The 20,596-nt window shown below is 37.6% G+C and overlaps 1 protein-coding gene across 4 annotated transcripts in view; it reads right to left on the minus strand.

Annotated features, from left to right (window-relative positions):
* Positions 1–20,596, minus strand: part of ASAP1 (ArfGAP with SH3 domain, ankyrin repeat and PH domain 1) — a 131,121-nt gene that overhangs the window by 20,100 nt on the left and 90,425 nt on the right. For 2 of the 4 annotated variants that reach the window (XM_074145468.1, XM_074145467.1), the window contains 10 exons: positions 19,767–19,930; positions 18,080–18,213; positions 16,914–17,005; positions 15,919–16,105; positions 13,311–13,396; positions 11,204–11,319; positions 8,395–8,462; positions 5,819–5,926; positions 4,231–4,467; position 661 (listed from right to left, as the gene is read on the minus strand). In XM_074145468.1, coding sequence (XP_074001569.1) covers position 661; positions 4,231–4,467; positions 5,819–5,926; positions 8,395–8,462; positions 11,204–11,319; positions 13,311–13,396; positions 15,919–16,105; positions 16,914–17,005; positions 18,080–18,213; positions 19,767–19,930 — 1,193 coding nt within the window. The remainder of the gene's footprint in view (positions 1–660; positions 662–4,230; positions 4,468–5,818; positions 5,927–8,394; positions 8,463–11,203; positions 11,320–13,310; positions 13,397–15,918; positions 16,106–16,913; positions 17,006–18,079; positions 18,214–19,766; positions 19,931–20,596) is intronic. The other 2 variants (XM_074145470.1, XM_074145469.1) reach the window with 1 other exon arrangement.

Raw genomic sequence — 20,596 nt, forward strand, 5'->3', positions numbered from 1 at the left:
TAATGTAGGGTAGATGGTTGGACTCGATGATCTCAAGGGTCTCTTCCAACCTGGATGATTCTATGATTCTAAGTACTCTGTACCCGTCGCTCCGTTAGGATTAACTAAAGGCGTAGCAGAGATGGCAGAAAGCAAGATGAATCCACAAAGGAGCTGGTTTAGTGCAGAGTAACAGTGTCTCAGCCAATATTCACTATCAGTTCGGGCTCGCTCGTCGGCCTGCGCGCAGAGAGCTGATACGCGGGGACAGCTTTTATGCTGCGGTTGCAGGAACCTTCAACTTCAGAACAGATAGCAAATACAAACGGAGCAGTAGTAATTTAAAAATCATTACAGCTATCTGCCTTGTGAATATAAATAAACCCAAAGACAAATCTTACCCCTGCATCTTTAAGAATTTTTTGAAAAGTTATCAAACTGGAAAATCTGAACTTATATGGAAAAACTTAAAAAAAACCATATACACGTACTCCAACAATTGTACCTATACAATTTTCACTGTTAATCAAACTGAATTTTAGACACCATATCCATTAAAAGCCATGGGCAAGAGTGGTGTGCATTATGTAAGTTGCTCTAAACTTACCTTCTTTCCCCAACACAAAGCTCAGACTTGATGGCTTCCACCCCGCTGTGGCATCTCAGCAAACAGCACAGAACCCTGCTACTAAGGAACATCACTGGCGAATGAAGCCAGCTTACAGAGGGCTAAAGGGAGGTGGGTTTGTTTAAATATGCAACTTTAATTGGAAAATTTTTATCTGTATGTCTCAAAGAATATAAAACATTATGAAACTTTAAGAACCTCTGCCTCCTTCTAACACAGGGACCCCACCAGCTCTCAGCTCCCTACAGACTGTCTCCATGTTCTAGCAGGGTCCCACGGGATCTACTGGGGCCTCTCAGCAGAGCAGGGACCAAGATCTGCTTACATTTGGGGACAGAAGCTAAGCTTAAATTTAATTACACATTCAATGCTCTTCTTACTCTTGCTACTTAGGGAACTTAGCACAAAATATAATCTATGTTTTCATATAATCTTAAATCAAATAGGTAGCTATTAAAACAAAACTTTATAACAAAAAAGGCATTTGGTAAGTAAGCTTGTGTGTTAAAACTTTGATGTAAGAGATATACTCCATTACTACTAATCTCAAAAGATAATATAAATCCTAAAGGATTATTTTTTCCTACAGAAACAAAATTATCTCAGACTATTTCAAAATTATCTTTTGGAAGTGGAGAGTCTCTGCTTCTTTTTCTTTTAAAAAATCTGTTTGGGAGCTGGAAGAGAGGAGGGAGCTAACGAGGTGTAGCACAGTTTATAATGAAGCGTAAGCGCATCCGCAATGACGCTTCTAGAGTGACTTTTCCACACCAGTGAATGCTCTATGCGTTTGTCACTTTGTTCTCCTGTCATTTTGAGTCTGTTAAATCATTCCTGTAACACAGACATGTACTTAATGGCAACTTCTAAACCTGATTAAATACTTTACAATATTATTGAAAGGAAAACAACCAAAAAACCCAGCATCACTCACAGACTGTAAAATTTTGGCATGTTTGAAGCGGAGAAGCCTTGTGACTTTCACATACCAGTAGTTCCAGTCAACTTCTCTCTCTGACTTACACCATGAATCGGGCATTTTCTGCTCTGATGAAGTAATCAATTTTGCAGTTACCATTAGGAGGCAACAGTTCTCTGTATTTGTGATAATATCGTACTATTTAGTTTTAATACAAATAAGGATTTCTTTTGCACAAGCCTTGACATGAAAACACACAAGAACTCAACGCTTCATTTCTTTCCAAGTAGCTTTGTTGTTGTGTTGATTCACTCATCTGGGAGTTTGCAGGAACGCCTAGGAAAATGTCCAAGATTCTGAAACTTGAATACATACTTAAAGATGCACCTGAATATTCCGCTTCCTGGAGAAAAGACAATTTTCTGAATAAGCCCATATGAGAGCCACACTGTATAATGACAAAGAACTAATGTTCATTATAGTCCATTGAAAGCTGACAATGTGCTAAGCAGCGTACAGAGAGATACAAAACACAAACTCCTTAACCTTCTGAACGAAATGGGATTCATCATTAGTTTCCAAGTCTTGCAACTTTATGTCAAAAGAATTTATCCTGGGTCAGACTGAAGGAACGTCTAAGCCAGTGCACTGTGCCTGACAATGGACAATCAGCAGCAGACTTAGAGCATGTAAAAAAGATGGGGGAAAGGAAGGAAAAAGTTAGAATCTTGTAATGCCAACACGAAGGTCAACGAAGTTACAAGGAATACAAGCGAGTCCCCAATGAAACTGATATAAAGAAACTCTGATTATGAAATCTCACATGAAGAACACATAATCTGGCAAAATTGCTTTGCCTCTTAATGGAAAACAAACCTGTTTAAAAAGGAGATCCAAGGGATTAATTTGAAAGTTGCCAGTACATGACAAAGACTGATGGTGGAACAGTAGTTCGTAAGCACAGCATCTGAACCACGTAAAGCCTACCATGTTCTGTCCCTTTTACTCTTTCACATTTTGGTGAGAACATTTCCTCTTCTTTTTTTTTTTTTTTAAAACAAAGTAAACTACCAGTTGAGGAAATGAAATATGAAGTTATAGCAGCACTAACAAAAGGGAGCACCAGTGTAACTACTGAAGCCTTACACTATACTGTAGCCTTCACCACAACTAAAGTTTTCTTTAACAAGTCTTACATAAAAACACAATTTGGCTATTTCTAAATTAAATATGCAAAAAAAGGGAAAAGACAAAGGGTATTTTTTGTTCTAAAAAGTAGACTTGCACAAATTATAGTAAAGTAACAGCTTTTGTTCCATAAATACATCCTCTAAACCTGAAGTTTATAGCTATCTAGGTCAAAGAACCGCCATCCACTACGATTGCAAGAGTTAAGTCTCATCTAGAAATAAGTTCTCTTCCCTTTCCAACACTACCAAGAATGTCACTGCTATTATTAAGAAGAAAATGCATCTCATTCATTTCAACTAAATGTAGATTGCAGAACTGACTGAACTGTAGCACAAACCTTCCTCATGGAGAATTCTACAAGAGCAAAATGGTTGTTTCACCCGGGGAAGAACAGGCAATGTTTAGTTCAGGTCTTTAGTATGTGACTACTGGCAACAGCCCTAGTATTTTCTCTGCTGTTCTTTACTCCCCTCTAGCACTCACCAAAATGGACGAGGAGAGTGTTGATGCACTGAAAGGGAAGGAACTTTAATACCAACTTGCTCAGCAAGTCTGACTGCAAGGAGAAGGAGTCTCCTTACACCTCCTCTCCTCCAAAGCTTTGTTTCTTCGCTCTCTCTGCCAGACACTGCACAGCCCATCATCATATAGCGCTATGCACCATCAGCCTTTTCTAACACACTTGTATTTTTGTGACTGTCCTGGTTTCAGCTGGGACAGAGTTAATTTTCTTTCTAGTGGTTTCAGATTTGGTATGAAAGGAATTTCAACAATGCATATTGTTTTAGTTGTTGTCAGGTGGTGTTTATATTTTTCAAGGACTTTTTTCAGCTTCCCATAGAGGCTAAGAAGGAGCCTAGACAGAAGGATGGAACGGCCAGTGGAGTATTCCATACCATAGATGTCGTGCTCAGTATATAAATGGGGTTGGCTGGGGTGCGTGTAGTCATGATTGCTGCTCAGGAAGGCACCAATTCACCAAGTGGTGAGAGTGACTTGTGCCATCATTATTATAAATATTATCATTTTCATTTTCTGTTATTGTTCTACTAAACTCTCTTTATCTCAACCCAGGAAGTTTTTTTCCTTTCCTTTTCTCCTCCTTTCTCCCCTCTTGTCCCTGCCCTACCCAGGAAAGGAAGAGAACTGGGCGAGCGGCTGCGTGGTCCTGGCTGCCTGCTGGGGTTAAACCACGACAGCGACTGCAAATGCTTAAAGACGCTTCCGCAATATATGAACAGAACTTCTACATAAAATGAACAAACTTTAATTTAGCAGAGTATTACTTCATTTTTTCACCATCATTGTTTTTTTACCCATACACTGTTATGGGTGAGTCCATTACAAAGTACGTGCGTGTGTCCCCTTTTTTAAAGTTTTGACTGTGCATTATACCATACTATTGCATCAAGGTAATACAAAAAACACGCTACAACCTGAAACGTTGTAATGCACCTGGTCAAAGGAAGAGCATCCATGGAAAAATTACTGCTTGCGAGCGTAGTTTGGAGACAGACTTACCTTTGCCAGCATTTCTAGGAGGAAGAGGAGGAGCGTCTGCAGTTGGAGAGGTGGGTGAATCTGTGCTCGTAGAAGCAAAGATCTGATTGGTAAATGCTCCGTAAGAGAGTCTTTGCTTGTCTCTAGGAGTGCTAAATGAAGGATGAGTCAATTTGTCTTGGGGAGAAATGCTCGAAGAGTGACAGAAGCTCTGGGGTCTTGGAGATCTTTCTTTTTTTATAGGACTAGGCTGCAGACAGAAAAACAAATACGTTGTACAGCTGCCTAAATGCTAAATATAGTTCATAACTTTGGGAAAGAATGTAACATAATATATTCTAGTGAACACGAGCATAATTGCTTTCTTTATTGGACAAATAAGCCCACATTTCTCCCCTTCTCAACAATCCAACGTGAAAGATCCTCTCCTCTAACTGAAAAATAAAGATTGTAGCATCAACATATCCTCTTGTACACACAGTTAGATTTATTCTTAAAGCAGCAGATACACAATAATATACTAATATATTAATAAAGCCTAGTAAAGTTTTTAGAATATGAGTCATTTTCAGTTCAAATAGCTCTTTACTCAGACCCGTTATCTTCAAAGATCAAGTATATTACCCCATTGATGCATATTAAAAATAAAATAACCATTTCTGACAAATCAGACTTATTTGTTGACTGAACTAGCAATATATTCAGTGGTACGTCTCTTCTTTTATATATATATATAATCACTCTTTGAAGAAATTTTACACAGCAATTTTTGAGCGCGGTATATTAATAGCTGCATACGGAGCACAATCTGTTCCGCTGCAGCTCTGGTTCAGACAGGCCATTATCTCCCGTACAGCATTAGTCATCCTCCCGAGGCTCCTTCCACAGATAATCATTTTGTTCTCTACTGTCCTTCAGGACATGTAAATTATTTCGGTTTCGGAATTTTTCAGTCCCAAGTGTCAGAGAAAATGAAAAGTTGACCAAATTTCTTTCTACAGTACCCATATACAACAGGAGAGGTGTATTCGCGTTTATTACCGAAACAGAGCACAGAGTAATTAACTGACTTGCTAAAGCAGGACACTGGGGTTAAGTTTTCACGTGTTCTAGGATGGCAATTATCCTATGCCCTCAAGTTTTTTCTTTCCATACTACTTCTTTTTAATCAGGAACAAAGTGCACAGCACAGTTTTTGAAAAATAGAGTTATTTATTCAACAGCTTGGTTTTTAATTAATTTATGGAAAAAATAAGTATGTAAGATTTGGATTTCCTCCAGCTAAAAATGAATAACCTAGAATTCAGAAGGGGATAAAATGACAACAAAGCAATCTACATTTACTGATTTATATTATATTGTATGTCTTGTCAAAGCAAAACTTCTGAAACTCAAGTCCATAATAACTAGGTTGGCAAAAAGCATTCAAAAAGCACTTTGGCAGTCTTTAATACAGGCCTCAAAACTATGTTTTCTTCCCCCCCCCCAGAAAAATGTACGGACAAAAAAAAAGGTTAAAGTGGGTCTCTAATTTGCATTCATTTCCACAGAACAGAAATTTTGGCAGTTTTAGCAAAGCCATATCAGTAATTCATGCTTGCCTTGTCATCTAAGTCATCATCACTTTCATCAATTTCTTCCTGCCGAAGATTCCATTCATACTCTACATGGACGTGTGGGTTTAGCTTTCCTGCCTTGGCTTGAGAAAGCTGAAAGAAATAATTCTTGTTAAAAAACTTGCAGTTCCTTTGATGCCGATGAAATTAGTTTTGTAGAAGCAAGCGGTAAACTGAAATATTTAGAGGTTTAAAACTCTTCCACAGATTAAAAAGAAATCATTTCAGGGCAATCACACAAACTTCCTTCATTTATTTGAGGTCTAGAAAACAGCTAAAAGGGAAGATTTTCTCAAAATGCGCAGAAGTTGCCATGTTTGGCAAGCATTCGAAAAGATGACAAGAGAAGGTACCTGCACAAAAGCAGAATGCATCTGGAGGTCTCTCCTTTCCAAAAAGGAAAGGCAAAACCTATTTATAAATTCTGGTACATACAACTATTACCCCTCCAAAATCACAATCCTTGTGTTGGAATCAAAATAAAAGGTATTTATCCTTCATTTAAATATTTCCCTTCCCTCTCACTGGATAAGGCCAGTGCGTCTTAAGCACAAAATTCCTCTACTTTGCCAGCCCAAATAAGGTATTGACATTCTTTAAAAATCTACTACTTCAATGATCAGCAAAAAAAAAGAAAATTTCAATTCATGGTTATTCTGAGGAGATAAATTCTCCTTTTCAGTACTTAAAATTTCCCATCATTATTTATTCCTTCACATCCTTTGAAATGTAGTCTATGTGGTACTAGTTGATTCAGGAGAACGTTTAACCGTCTTCTTGAAATAAACTTTGGAAGAAATAAATATTCTCAATCTGTTATGTAAGTATTAATGAACCCACTTGAGTTGAAATTGAATTTAATTACACAGTTAAGACTCCAGCTACGCAACAGAAATTAGCTTAGTACATCTCCCATATCGCAAACATCTAGATATTGATTTTGCACTTTTTTTATTGCCCATGGCAATGTGCTCACTCATATTGCTTTTTTACTCCTTAAATTATCTCATTACCACTTTTGAGAAAAATGCAGAATTAATATTCCTCTTCAAACATGAAAAGAAATGGAAGAGGCATAAATGCTCTATTATAGTTAACTGAAATAATCAGCGTGATATTAAGAGAATTTCAGTTACAACAAAAGAAACTATTAACTGCTAGATAAGAGCACTGATAACAACCACTTGTTTTTGTTTGTTCTACGACACCATCAGTTGATCCACATTAATGGCAGATGTTACTTTATTAAATACATACCGCAAAGAGAAAAGCAATCCCTACCAATTGTGGGTTGTACAGCCAACCTGCTTTTCAGCTGGCAGAATACTCAAAACAGTGGAAACGGCACTTACAGAGCAGACATGGGAGTAATTGAGAAGTCAATAATGAGCACCACCTTATCAATCATAGCAAAATGTTGACTTGCATCCCCAGAAATATGGAAAATTATTCTGATTTGTGAAGGACAAGCTCTCTTGATTATGCAATAATTCATGAATACATGACAACAACTTTCAATTATCAAAGGAAAGGTATTAAAATTACCAGCTGCAGAGAAAAAGTAGATACCCCCCTTGGATCATCAAAATGAGGCAAAACCAGTGTGATAAATAGAATTAAGCAGCAAGTGACAACTGTTTTGTAAATTCTTGTGGTTTTGTCTTGAATGTGGAACTCCCATACTACTTAGACTTTTTAATCCCTCAGTAGTATTTGAATTCACTTGCCTACTAAATGCATGCTGGTGAGAGGCACCTTAGAGCGCTAAGAACAAACAAGGTTATTGTTCTCATGTAGAATCCATATTCCTGGCTGTTTCCAAAGGGTACCTGGGAAAATCCTTTAACACCTTTATTTCTTGAAGTCCAGTAATTTTCTTGAGTGGTGTCTGTTAACATCACTCATACATTCTCAAAATTCCAGAAAGTTTTTGCACTGACCATGTTCAGTAGAGGGACAAAGTCCCACAGAAGCTGGTGTTTTACATTTTTTGGTACCCTAATTTCCAGACATTACACCTTCTTTCTCCTTTGAGGAGGTTTAATTTCACGTTGTTCAAATTCTCCATGCAAGAAGACTTTCACCATCTCTGAACTATCTGTCCCGTTAAATAAACTGGAAAAAGCCAAAGCAGGAAGAATCAACCAAAGATCCAGACATAAAAGGTCTTGACAGATTTACTATTTCAGGGGTTGTTTTGTACTCCTGATAGAAACGTCTTTAAGAAGAACTTTTGAGGTGATGAAGCTCAAATTTCCTAGAATGATGCATTAATTGGTATTCAAATACCTGACCCTCAAGTATTTAAGGTCTCCAAATATGGTGGCAAAAATAATTAAATACTTCCAATAGAACTAAGATCTTAAACTGTTACAAAGAAAACAACTGTTGTGTTTTGCAGTTAGAAAATACTCATCTATGGTAAGGCCTTCAGACCAGGGTACAGCCAGCTGCCAACGGTATCGAGTTTGAGATACAATGGAAATGATATTCTAAGTAGATCACATTTTTAAGGAAGTACACTTCCTCCTTCCTCCAGCCTTTTCACCCCCAGTTCTTACCAGTTCCTCGCATTGGACAGCTTTCACTCTTTTTGCTGTGTCCAGAGCCGTCTCTCCAGCTTGGTTTACTACAAAATTAACAATAAAAATGAGAGAGAAATTCTTTGAGATGTCTAAAGAATCAATGCATTAAGTTTCACTATTTTTAGCAGAGTAACTTCTAAAAGTGATCAAAAATGTCTATTTACTCTATAGCAGCTGCAGCTCTTTAAGATTCCACTCTAAGTGCTCACACATTTCATGTATCATCAGGTTCTTTCTGAACAGCAGCATCTGCTGGGACAGTTCCCAAATCCCTCCTAACCAGCCTAGCAGAGAATATAAAGAAATTTAGTCATTTCCATCTCCACTCAACTCCTTTGCCAGTAAAACTCTTACGTGAACAAGCGGGAAAAGCAAGAAGACAGGGTAAGATAGCTTAAAAAAAAGAAAATTATTCTAAGATTTTTTTATTTTTTAAAAAGCAAATGTTGATCCAAGCTTGTTTTACTTTGATAGTGGTTTAAGGCCAGAATTTGAAGACAGCAGTCCTATTCTAAGATGACACTTGAACAAGAATAATTTTAAAATTTTCTAGCTATTTCATCTTTATAAAGGCTATGAAATGGTTTACATTTTAAAATAATGCCTGGTCAGAAAGAAGGTGGTATCTGAGCACTCTGGAAGATCCTCTGGCACGACATCTAACAGGATCCTTCCTAGAAGCTCAGTAGCAAGTCTCATGAAACAAAAACAATCCCCACACTCCAAACTTACGTGGCAAAAAACCTTAGGTAAAATTTATTCTTACAGTAGAGCTGTAAATGCCATGGAGCTGGAAAAGACTGTGCTCTAGATCCTCTCCGGATTGTAAAGCACTTCTGTGATTGGGAAGTGGAAACAGCCAGACTGAGGTCTCATACGCAAATATCTCTATGTGTAATATTACATATAGAATGCCAGCCATGAATTCTAGAAAATACAAAGTAATCAACTAGAAAGGCCTATGAATTTGAAATAATTATGATCTCTAGAAGGAGGGCTCCTTATGGAAAGATCTGAAGAGGCTTCAGGAGTTTTAATATGAAAATGAATGAAAATATAGTATTTCTTAAATGCAGTTAACACACAGATAGCTTAAGAGACTACACAAATTCCAAGCTTTCAACCTTTAAGTATAAACCTGATGGTTCAAGGCCTAAGGAAGATACCTTTTGGGGAAAAAGGAACTGTGTAAGAACACCTTTCTGGCATCTACCTAGGAGACAGTTCAATGGAAGGGCCAATAAAGACGCTTAAGCTTGTTCAAATAGCTTTTCCATTTTCTTAATTAGGGACAGAACTGAAAAAAAAAAAAGGTGACATCAAATTCTTTGACTTACGATAATATTAGAATATATTCTAAGGATGCATGAAAAGTCCAAGGAAACCAATGAACTTAAATTTATGCAACAGGTTTTTTATTGGGCTGCGGAAGAAAATGGTGGTGATGAGGAAAGCGGGAGAATATTTAGTTTGCACCAACTGTTGAGAAAACTACCCTCCTATACCAAGAGCTGTCAGAATGCAAATGTTTTAGAGACATGCTGATGATACTTAGTTCCTGAGTCTGACCAGCTGAATTCATGGAATACCTTCCTGACTCTCAAAATATGGCAGAGAAGGGAGAGCATCTAGTAAATGAGAGACTATCCTAAGTGAGAGTTTACAGCGATTTTGTTTTTAATTAAACTTTTTCTAAGCCATGATGAAAAATGGACCGATGTAGATGCAGAATGCATTATATCCATCTTACACATGTAGAAGGCAAACAGAAGAAGGAGGGCAGCTGAGAAAGCTAATCCCTTCTCTAATCAGCTGCAGTGGTGGACAGGACATGCTGGGTGAAGCCGTAGTGCCAACTGACATTAATATTAAAAGAAGAATTAACTGTTGCGTACACAAAGCCCACATACACCTAGAGCAGAATTAACGTGAGCAGTCATTTGAAGCATTATAACATACAAGTACTAGATGAATTTTACAATATAACCAACAAACCTAAATTTCAGGACATTTTCAATGCATCAGAAATAAAACTGCAGAAAAACTAGGGTTTACCATTAGTATTTCATATGAGAAAATTTTTGTTGCTATCTTCGAAGAATTTAAGTTCTCTAAATTGAATGCTTCTTTTATGCTAATTGATGGTAAAGTCTTCACCTCATCTACTGTGTTCAGTTTTGGGCCCCTCACTACCAGAAAGCCATTGAGGTGCTGGAGCGGGTCCAGAGAAGGGCAATGAAGCTGGTGAGGGGTCTGGAGCACAAGTCAGGGAGCTGGGTTTGTTCAGCCTGGAGAAAAGGAGGCTGAGGGGAGACCTTATTGCTCTCTACAATTATCTGAAAGGAGGTTGTAGCCAGGCGGGGGTTGGTCTCTTCTCCCGAGTAACAGGCAATAGGACAAGAGGAAATGGCCTCAGGTTGCACCGGGGAGGTTTAGGTTGGATATTAGGAAAAATTTCTTCACTGAAAGGGTTATCAAACATTGGGACAGGCTGCCCAGGGAAGTGGTTGAGTCACCATTCCTGGAGGTATTTAAAAGACAGGTAGATTGGGTGCTGAGGGACATGGGTTAGTGGTGCTTTTGGCAGAGCTAGGCTGACGGTTGGACTCAATGATCTTAAAGGTCCCTTCCAACCTAGATGATTCTATGATTCTGTGACCTTTCTAATACTGTTTTATTTTTCCTTTAAAAAGTTTACTTTACACAGTAAGACATAGAAGTGGTTAAAATAATGGAAACAAGTTTTATTAAATCTTCATTTCCTAGTTGTAAATAATGAACTTACCTACATCAATAGTTGGCTTCCCCCTCAAAAGCAATTTCAAACACTCAGGCTTATTATACATACTGCAGTAGTGTAGAACTGTATTACCCAATGCTGTCTGCTTATCCAGATTTCCACTGAACACAAAAAGGAGAAAGACATTTTTAAATGAAACATTAATTTCAAAGACTATAAAGAATAGTTCCAAGCATACTAGCAATTTCCGACCTATTTGGAAATAGGACTGAGCCTATTTCCGCTATTTCCTATGGCGGAAAAGGACTGAGCCTCTACAGATGTTCATTCAAAAAAAAAAAGTGAAACTCAAAGATTTGAACCTAATCCTTTGTAAAGTCACAGCAGTTGTTTTCCACCTGCCACTGTACTGGATTTTCTTTTTCAAACATGCTAAATTAGCCCAATTTAAAAAATCTGAAAAATCATTTTGATACATCTAGAATAGGTTAATAAGTCCCACACATCCAAGAAACCATGAAAAAGGTCATTGCGAGGATGCACAGAAGAGTTGTAAGAAGGAAAATAAGGATACACACTGAATTAGGGAAAGACAGGCTATCCAAAGGGGTTCGCAGGACTTTTTAAAACTGTACTTCCTTTACTTCCTTCAGCTTTCAATTTCTAAAACAAGGTTTCTCAAAAAAAGTTACTGACATATTGGGATCAATATAATGCATTTATAAAAAATAAAAGAAAAGCTCAGAAGATGACAGCTTTTCTTCCACTCACTATTACCCATATTGAACAGTAACTGCAGAGCCCATACGGTTGTAAAGATGCTCGTAGATTTGAGATTGAGACAAAGATACAGACAGCTGACAGAAACATGTAGAAGATGATCGTTGTCTGAAGAAACTATGAAGCTTCATAAGTAAACAAAATCATTTTAAATCATCATCCAAAATAACAAATCTCAATGCTCAAAATAGTAATTTGGGCTTCTAAATTATTGCTCAAATTATGATCTCAATCAGCTTGCTAATATTAGTAGCTTATTTTTTATTTCATTTGATACTTTAATAACACTCCTACAATAGTCAGCACTCCTTTTAACATGAGGGAGTAGTGACACAATAAGGTTTCAGTGAAGGTTACACAGCTGGTTCACATAGCCCAAAAGACGGTGTCAGGAACGCGGATTCCAAGTGTGTACTGTTACCAGAAGACCAAACTCCCTCTCTAACCCTCCGCATGTACAGCGCTACATTAGCTATTAGACACAGGAAGGGAAAAAATAAGTATCCGCTGACTGCATTTCAACACCAGGTATGACTTTAAAAAAAAAAATCCTCCACCCTTCCCCCCACCAGCCCAAGCAAGTTGTGATGAGTCTTCTGTGCCTGCTTCCTCAACCCTCCTCTCAACATCCTGCAAAGCCCACCATCTGACACAGCAAGCGACTCCTGCTTCCTTCACTTAATAGCATACTATAGAAGTGGAGTGGAATTGATCTCATTTAATCATTGCCTATATTATGAAATATATAACAAACAATGTTGTACCACTACACCATTTGATTTTTTTTTCAAGAAAATGTTTTCATTAAGGTTTTCCACTTCTATAAACACATCTCTTGACATTAAAGAATAGCTCAGCCAATAAACAAGATGTTGAAAATTACTAGTAAAGAAATTGCTCTCAATAGCTTTAATAGTTTATTAACTATTAGAATACATTTTTTGAAGTCAATCTAGCTTTTATTTATAATTTTCTGTGAAAGATCTTTGTGTTCTATTCTTACAATTTCTTTGCACGTGTCCTGTATTTGGAATGTTTACTTGTCATCCCTCCTCTACCTGAGCTATTTTCTTGCCTTGTTTCATACTGCCATGTGTTCTAAATCAACGCTCTCTTTTGCTCAACTTAGTTCTTCCTTTCATCCTATTTTTATATAACTGCTTTGCATGTTTTTAATCTACACTTCTTTCCCTCTCTCTACTCATTAGGAGCACAAAGCTCAACTCCAAGGTATTAAATTATGCTCTTTTGAAACATATTGAAGGAGAATGATTATAAGTGATGAGCAAACACTGTCCAAAGCACTGCAAGGGTAGCTTTGAACAGCTGCATTTTTCATGCACAATTTAATGAAAAATGAGCAAATCCATACCAGTTTTGTACAAGGAAGTCAACCAGATGGAGAGAGGTTTGGTCAGCAGTCCGGACTGCCAAATGAAGTGCTGTTTCACCTGGCTCCTAAACAAATGTAACTAGAAGTTAGTTTTTTGTATCTTATTTCCGCAAACTTTTAATATCAGACATACCGAGATATATGTCACTCTTTTATGTCACTTGTTCAACAGAAAAATATTATTAGGAAATTATGAGGAAACCAGTTATTGCCTTTCTGATATCTAAAAGACACCATATGCTTCAAAGGAAATGGCATCACACTTTCTAAGATCACAGCATTCTCAAAACCAGTCTTCTCTTTTTCCCAGCTGGATGGAACAATCCTGATGAGCCTTTAGCCACGCTGGCTACTAGTAACTAAAAAGGGTCCTGTCACGGAACACTGAGCAAGTTTATAGTACTTGTCGCTTCATGTCACCTTGGTGAGCACCAAGCATAGCCACAACATTATTTCCCATAAAACCAGGGAAAAAATCCACAAAAGTCATAGGCCTACATACATTCAATCTCTTACAGAATCACAGAAGGGTTGAAGTTGGAAGGCACCAATGGAGGTCATCTGGTCCAACCTCCCTGCCCAGGCAGGGCCACCAGAGCCAGTTGCCCAGGACTGTGTCCAGGCGGCTTTTTGAGTATCTCCAAGGATAGACACTCCACAAGCTCCCTAGGCAACCTGCGCCAGTGCTTGGTCACCCACACAATAAAATAAAAAAAAAAAAAAAAGAAAAAAAGAAAGTTTCCTGATGTTCAGAGGGAACCTCTAGTGTTTCCGTCTGTGCCCGCTGCCTCTTGTCCTGTCACTGGGCACCACTGAAAAGAGCGTGGCTCCGTCTTCTTTGTACCCTCCCTTCAGGTATTTATATATATTTATAAGATTCCCCTGTGCCTTTTCTTCTCCCGGTTGAACAGTCCCAGAACTCTCAGCCTTTCCTCAAATACCAGGTGCTCCGGACTGAAACATCTTTGTGGCCCTTCACTGCACTCTCTCCACTATGCCCAAGTCTCTCTTGTACTAAGAAGTCCAGACCTGGACATGGTACTCCAGCTGTGGCCTCACCAGTGCTGAGCAGAGGGGAAGGATCACCTCCCTCCACCTGCTGGCAATACTCCGTCTAGTGCAGCCTGCAATACTATTGGCCTTCTTTGTCCCAAGGGCCCACTGCTGGCTCATGGTCAAGTTGGTGTCCACCAGGACCCCCGGGTCTTCTTCTGCCAACCTGCTTTCCAGCTGTGTGGTTACCAGTGTGTATTGGTGCATGAGGCTGTTCCTCTTCAGATACAGGATTTCTTCTTATTGAATTTAAACTGAATCATACTTTATTTTTTATACATATAACATATGCATTCATGCATTTAAATTAAAATATAAATGCTATTTAATCCAGTTTAAAAGTTGCAAGACAAATTAATCTAAAACCAGATTTCATTAAGTCCTATTGATCATAAAGGGCATTAAAAAAAAAGTACATTACATTATATATATTTAGGATTAAAGTCACAACTTAAAAAAAAAAAAAAAACTTTATTAAACACCAGAGAATTAACAGTGGAGAATGCTGCTATAAATGTCCTAACTGCAGACTACATTTCACCTGGTGATGGTACCTTTCCAGGTGCCGCTGACTGTAATAGCTGAGAAACACAAGGGAGCTAATTCTGGGGTAACTGCTACAGATGATAAATCTGTAGAAAGGTTACCTTGTAGTTAGAGAATTTGTAATGTGTTTCCATGATAAAGCATTCTGTGATATCTCAAGTGCTGCAACTATAGTTTATAGTTATTAGTTGCACTAATTCCCTCCACTCGATGCAGACAGGCACCCTGCCCTTTGCCAAGTTAGCTATTTTCACAGAATTTGTTCAAAACATTCTCCGCCATCTCTCCAAGTTGAGTTCAAAAGTAATGGGAGAAAACATTGCCGAGCAAGCATCAATTAGCTATAAAAACAGGTCACATTGCTCTTAAGCAACATTTCTACTTGGATACTTGAGGTCAACCTGGACTGATTTTTCTGAAAAACTGTTACTGACTTCAAGAGGAAGATCAAGTATTCTGAAATTTATTTTAAAAAATAAATAAAAATCTCTCTTGCTGATTGAAAGAAATTGTACTTCTGTAAATGTTTTATCAGAAGCTTGGGAAAGCATAAGATTCACTCTTTCCTCAAATAGAGTAAACAGAGACTTTATATAGAGTCAGTAACGTGTTCTTCAGCAGCAACTTTACAAGCAGATACGATGCTGTCTGTGATATCAGGTGACCCTGGGTTATCACATCAAGCCCTCTCTCTCCAGGCCTTTTCCAAAAAGAAACATCCTGCTGAACAGGTGCTTTTCCACATATTACATTTGCACCTAGAACAGGGTATGATATTACTACTGCATTTCACACTCCTTTAGACCAATGGGGGACAACACAGATACAGTCATCTTTTCCCTCCCCACAAGGATGCCACATTAAGGAAAGGAAGAAAACACCCACCACTTTCATCTGTTATTTCTCTAGCACCTAGAGTAGCAGCCCTGAATATTTTACAAATAGACATTATTTAAAATATTCTGCTTTGTTTACCTGATAATCTTACCTGTCCAGGCTCTAACAGTGGCTCCATTAGCTCTACCCCCTCTGCATAGACTTGAATTAGTGCAAGTAAATCCCTGGATTTGACAGCCTCAAGTAATTCATTCAGTTTAGCTGCTGCAGATGCACAAGTCTTCCTAGAGAACTTATGATCTACATATTTAGCAGTGATAAATTCTTTACGTGCAGTCCTGTGGGGTGTGAAAATAGATCTCTGTTTAGAAATTTTTAAGAAAATGCGTCAAAGATTTAAATTTAAAATCACCTTGCCCAACTCAGGAGCTGAGAAGGGAAGAAGAAAACTATCTGATAGACTGTTTATTAATATAATGCATGTCTTTCTTGCAAATAAGCACAAAAATAAGGTAAGATATCCAATTTTAACCTGCCACCTTCTTACATACAAAAAATTACTCTGACTCTGGGGACTAAGACCAAAGAAAAAGCAAAGCCTGAAACGTGATTTCTCATGGCAACGTATCTGCATGTTAAAAACAGGATAAGCATGAAAAACATGTTAAAAGCAGGATAAAAGAAAAAGTACTGAGTCAGGTAGAAAACAGCATAATAGGTTAAAAGGTCTTCTGTGGCAAAACCCCATCTGTTATGCTCTTTGTGCAACTCCTACACCAGGGAAAGGAAGAAAAACCTCGCCACTATCTCAAGACAGCACCATTTAGTCCAACTGTGTTTATCACCTGAGGGTATACTACAAAACTCAAAATGAATCTTGAAAGTTTTCTACTCCGAGAAGCTGAGATCGCTAAAATGGGACTACATGACAAGAGACTAAACTTCTAAGAAACTCGAAACTCCACAGTTAGAGTAAAAAAAAAAAAAAAAAAAAAGAAAAAACGACTTCTGCCATCCGAGCCCTCCTCTGGCTTGGTTACTGACATTTTACATCACATATAAAATAAAAAAACCAAACCAACCAACCAGCCAAAAAAAACCACCCCACAGTAAACAATGTTAAAGCATTTAGAGATTCAAACTTACATATCACTTGATGGACTGGGTTTAGGTGAAGGACTAGGTAAATTCCCCTCCATAATATCATTAAAACTAGTATTTCCTACATTCTTGGCCAGCTGCAAAAAAAGAAAAAAATATATGAGGGTGGGGTTTTTTTGGGTCTAACAGCAACCTAAAAACTGGACTACTGATGTTCATTTTCTACACTACTAATAAAAGATGGAACACACAGGATTGCAAAATTAAAGTATGATGATTACGTTTAAATATAAAACAATTAAAAATATTTTGAAGTGTGAATCCTATCATCCCAGAACCTGTACAATAGGCTTCACAGACACAGCTAACTACTTGTATTTCAAGACAATCTGCCTCTAATATGAAACCAGAATGAGGAATAAGCAGCATGAACACTGAAACAGTGCTACTACACTGATCAGGAAGCTACTGTCGGAAAATAGCTCAGATCTACTGGAAGGTCATGCCTTGTAAAATGACTTAGTTAAATGAATAGTAACTTTGCAAACAACTCAAGATTTCAAAAAGAGTACTAGTGCTAACATTAAACCCATACACAAATCCAGAACTGCCTGCTGTCTTCTCTCAGTTTTCTCATACAAAATCTCTGTAACAAGCATCTTCTCACTGGCCAAACACAGCTGGGGAGAGAACCCTGCTGTAGGTGGTTGGGCTTTTTGTTTGTATTTTTTTTTCCCCGCTTCCACCCTCCCCCCAGTAGCCTCACATCAAATTCCCTGTAACTTTACTGTTACAGAGTTTCTTCCATCAAATTAAATGATTCACCCAACACTTCCGTCAAAATTAGCAATGGTCATTCTCCCTTGTCAAATTAAATTAGCTTTCATTTTTTTAAATTGCATGTCATTTTAGACTGTCCTGATTAAAGGTCAGGATCAGCTAATGAGCTAGTGATCATTCCCACAGCACTAATGACAACAAACATCCATTCTGCCAGACCTTGGGAGTGAGAAGTGACGAGTGGTCACAAGCATCAATAAAATGTAATAGTAAAAACCCTCCCTTAAGATACATACAAAAATATGAAGCTGACATTCTGCAAAACCCATAACTTGAAAACAATTAACTGTAAATTATACAACTGAAGGTTTTCTATATACAGGTCAACATTTGACTAAGAAAAAAAATAAATCCAAATTAAAGATACTTACCAAGAGTTCAGACGTTCCTAATTTGTCTAATTCCAAAGACTGGATTCGAGAAATATGGACACCCATTTCTCTGTGTATTCCAGAACACTCAATGCAGGTTAAAATGCCCAAATTAGTTGATAGCCATGTTGGATCTGTGGAATTGAAAAACAAAATATTTAATCAAAGTCCAAGAGGAAGTTTTCAACGGTGGTAAAAAAATCCCACTGTATTCTGAAATGATTCTTAATTTAATGTTTTAACAAATTTAAGAATATTCCATAGTTTTCTCTAACCTGCCGTGCAAATTTTACTATAATTTTTTTCAGATTTAAGGGCCGGTCCAAAAGGCACTGAATTTAGACTTTTAAATCCATACTGAATGACCATAATGGAATATATTTAGGATTTTTTTCTTGTAGAAAGAAGGTAAAGCTTTTGTTTCCTGTTTTTAAAAGTAACAGATCTCCTAAATTCCACTTCTAGCAACCTCTGAAGTTTTAACCTTTACTTTGTAAACTTTAAGTAGTCTTTCTTCATAGAAGATTAACCACAGCATTTTCCAATATGTAAAATCGTTATATGTTGTTGAAAATTTAAGGAACAGTGGCTAGTCCAGCAAAAAAAATAAATACAAAATTGCTGTCATAAAGGAGATCTGCATGTAATATTAGAACAGATCTTATACTATGAATGCTACATAGGAAGCAAGACCAGTTTTTAAGGAAAAGAAAAAGCTCTAGACATATTTTGTATACATACATGTCTTCACATTAATCTCTTTTTTGATCTTAAATAGTAACTGATAAAGCATTAAGTCAAGAGTTTTAAAGCAGCAAGCTGGAATGCAGGAGTGAAGCTTAAAACTTCACTATAAATTAAAAGGTGAATGAGAACTGTAATCCGAAATTTCTGTAGCTTTACATGATGAAAGAATTGAATGAACCAGTTCCAGGATTTGACATAATTATATTTCACTTTGTATTTTTATCTAGGCATTTCTAATTTGGATCAGTTCTGCATCAGTAAGCATCTTCGAAATACATACTATCTACTCAGTTCCAAATGAGTATCACCTTCTTGAAGTGTCTCTTTAGATGTGAAAGCTGTAACTGCTGCCAACTACCACATCCATTCCGTAGATGTACGACATGTTGACTCTTTTCAAGCTCTAAGTGACCCTACAACTGACCTGTAATGCTCTACTTCTGAAGATGTAATCTGACAGGATTTCAACTCTGGGTCTCATTCTTTGCACAAGACTACTTATTCTGCCTCTGGATGGTTTTGATACTGTAATTCCAGTAGTCTCATGCCAAGATTAAACCTCAGAGTAAGCTCCTGGCCGGGTCAATTTTTCCACGATCATTGTCTAAGCATTACTCACTTCTACTTAGTAGCATGCACAGGACCAGTGATGCCAAGCAACTTCCATTCAAGTGCAACAAGCATCTAGAGACAGTGCAACAAGAACAGTTCAAACTCCAGAGGGGCTTGAACTGCTGGAAGTAAGCACAGACAACACACAAAAATATTTTAGTGAATTAAATGGAACTAACATATGAAAGTCATATTTGTTCTTTTAAAAACAGGTTGAATACTGACCAACACATCACTTTGAAACTTAGTTTGCGCTCTACAAACACTTCTTTAAAGAAATTACTTTGCTCCCAAACAAGAAGTTGATGACATGAACAAATTGAGATACCTGGTGAGCCACAATCACAACAGACTTCATTTCCGGGTAATCTCTGTATGTCATCAATAATGGCTTTTGTCAGATCCTCTAAACTGTTTTCCCCTGTGCTCTGCTCTCCACGGAATGCCATATTTAATGCTTCTTCTTTGCTGTTAGTCAATACTGATATCCATCTAGCACAAGATAAAGACCTTAATGAAGATCTGCATTTGCAAATACAAGTTAATCTATAAACTGTAGAAAGCTTGTCAGGAACAAAATATTAGTGGGAATAGGGAAGGACCGCATTGTGGGAGAGACTGAGGGGGGGAAACGCAAGGGACAGAAAGGAAAGAATTAAGAAAAGGAAAGTAAGAATGAGAAAAGACAAGTAGAAAAAGTCTTAATTCTAAGGGCCCTTTGGTGAACAATTTTAAAGTCAAAGCAGTGCAGTTCTCAGGTTCCTCAAATAAGCAAAAGCTGCAGAAGACAAAGGGTACAATTAAGCTCCTGTACATTTAACTGCTTTAAAGGTAGGTGCCCAAGATCTTCCTGAAGTCTACCCCATTATTAAAGGAGAAAACTATAACCACTACTTTCTCCCGTGCACATCTCTCTCTTCACAGAGGAGAAAGCAGGCACATTTTTGAATGTGTTGACGTCTGGTTGCCTTTCAAAATGCAGGTCTCGGTGTACTAATCAGAGTCAGACTGTACCATCCCAATTAATGAAAATTGCCATGGCAACAAATGGGAAAAGGAAGAGAAGATGACAGGAGAGTAACGATATTGACAGCCAACATAAAATTTTAAGAGCAAATGTTGACTGCAACAAATCAAGACTCTTTAATGATATTTCAG

This window comes from Numenius arquata, chromosome 3, assembly GCF_964106895.1.
Source record: "Numenius arquata chromosome 3, bNumArq3.hap1.1, whole genome shotgun sequence".
Taxonomy (NCBI): Eukaryota; Metazoa; Chordata; class Aves; order Charadriiformes; family Scolopacidae; genus Numenius; species Numenius arquata.